Genomic DNA, 1,839 nt, shown 5'->3' with positions numbered 1-1,839 from the left:
CATTAAGTAGGCTGCAGATCTAGAGCTGGGATTAGAAGATAATAGTCCCGGCAGTACTACTTTTCGATCAATCGCAGGTAAAGATCGATAGAGCATCTCTATCGATAGATCTCTCTGAGAACAAGGCAGAGAAAACTGCTCTGAAAATAAGAAAATGAAACAAGGTGCCAATAAGGGAGATGTTCTAAGTGAAGAACAGATTGCAGAGTTTCAGGAAGCTTTCTGTCTGTTTGACAAGGATGGAGATGGTAAGGGTCTAAACTCTAAAGCCAAGTTTGATTTTAATTATATATCCAAACTGAGCTTAACTCATATATATTGTAGAATATATGGTCACCTTCTTGCATGTTCAACTGCATACATGCAGCTGCTCTTTAGGGTTTTAGGCCAACACCGTTCACCCAACACTGCTCGATCTTTAGCTTAATTAACTCATATTATCGATTTCATTTCAGTCGACCAACGGGTGGATCATCTGATTCAAGGTGATTTTTCTTCATAACAAGTTTTGTTTGTTTAAATATTCATTAGGATGCATTACAATCGAAGAACTTGCCACCGCAATTAAATCAGTGGATCAAAATCCGACGGCAGAAGAATTGCAGAACATGATAAGCGAAGTTGATATTGACGGCAACGGAACCATAGAATTTGGGGAGTTCCTCAATGTCATGGTGACGAAAATGAAGGTAATTATAATTTCCATATTTCAATAATTAGTCAATTTTTAATTTTTAATACAATTAATATATCTTGCTTGTTTGCCAACAACACTCAATTATTTTTCAAAGCCAAGTTGAACCAGATGATCATTTGTTGATATTGTGTTCATACGTGCATATATAGGAAAATGACGCGGACGAGGAATTGAAAGAAGCTTTCAAAGTGTTCGATAAGGATCAAGATGGCTACATTTCACCTAAAGAGGTTCAATAATTCTTCTTCACTTACAACCATATACCATTTCTGAAGAACAACAACCTAGCTTTGGTGTGAATAAATCCTTATTGACTAATCAATAAGATGACCGGCCACAAATGAAAACAAAACGAAAAATTATTTAGTGTATTCCATATCATTGCTCCCATATCGTAGTATGTCTATCATCTCTCTCAAGCTCTGGTCATCCATTTAGGTCTAATTCTTCACTTCATTCCTCGATCAACTCCTTATCTTTGTCAACACATTTTGTTTGTGCACATTTTAGCAAATTGTACCAAGGACACTGAAAGGTTCTCGTACCAAACATGAAACATGTTACATCTAGGACCTTGCTTCAATTGTAGGTGGATCGATGTAATCTTTTGTCTCGGACTAATGGATATGGGCTTTGTGGTTCTCATTGGCCCTGTTCATACGAGATAAAATAGTAAACGAGTACCCTAATTTCCTTTTAGATATATCACTTATGTAGCTATGGTTCATGTGGGTTGCAGTTGAGGAATGTGATGATTAATCTGGGAGAAAGATTGACAGATGAAGAGGTAGAGCAAATGATCAGAGAAGCTGATTTGGATGGTGATGGCTTAGTCAATTATGAAGAATTTGTGAGAATGATGTTGGCTGCTTTTTGATGATTCATTTAGATAAATTATATATATAGTTCCGTGTAATTGTCAAATTATATACACCTGACGGGAAAATAACACGATTAATCACTAGTAGAAGTATGAAGCGCTTTGTATATATATATAATGCCATTAAGCATGTCTGAATCCCATGTCACGAAGACTTTGGTCAAAGTCCCCATGACATGGGTTATATTTTCGACTTTGAAGTGATATTAAATATTAAAAAGAAATTTATTAAAAATAATAAGATCATCATCATTGATCGAGG

General features: G+C 35.7%; 1 protein-coding gene across 1 annotated transcript; it reads left to right on the top strand.

The window, feature by feature from the left end:
* On the top strand, window positions 1-1,839 carry LOC112193504 (calmodulin-like protein 8). The gene is made up of 4 exons (XM_024333677.2): window positions 1-248; window positions 532-689; window positions 847-927; window positions 1,437-1,839. The coding sequence occupies exons 1-4, from the start codon at window positions 155-157 to the stop codon at window positions 1,572-1,574; spliced, it is 471 nt and encodes a 156-aa protein (XP_024189445.1). The 5' UTR covers window positions 1-154; the 3' UTR covers window positions 1,575-1,839.

The sequence above is a fragment of the Rosa chinensis genome, chromosome 3 (genome assembly GCF_002994745.2).
Source record: "Rosa chinensis cultivar Old Blush chromosome 3, RchiOBHm-V2, whole genome shotgun sequence".
In the NCBI taxonomy this organism is placed as follows: domain Eukaryota; kingdom Viridiplantae; phylum Streptophyta; class Magnoliopsida; order Rosales; family Rosaceae; genus Rosa; species Rosa chinensis.
Note: the sequence above shows the minus strand (reverse complement) of the source record. Positions and strands in the feature narration are given on the sequence as shown.

Coding starts and splice junctions, on each gene's coding strand:
- LOC112193504 (XM_024333677.2), top strand. CDS start 155: ATGAAACAAGGTGCCAATAAGGGAGATGTTCTAAGTGAAGAACAGATT. Junction 249..531: donor GTTTGACAAGGATGGAGATG/GTAAGGGTCTAA, acceptor AATATTCATTAG/GATGCATTACAATCGAAGAA. Junction 690..846: donor TCATGGTGACGAAAATGAAG/GTAATTATAATT, acceptor GTGCATATATAG/GAAAATGACGCGGACGAGGA.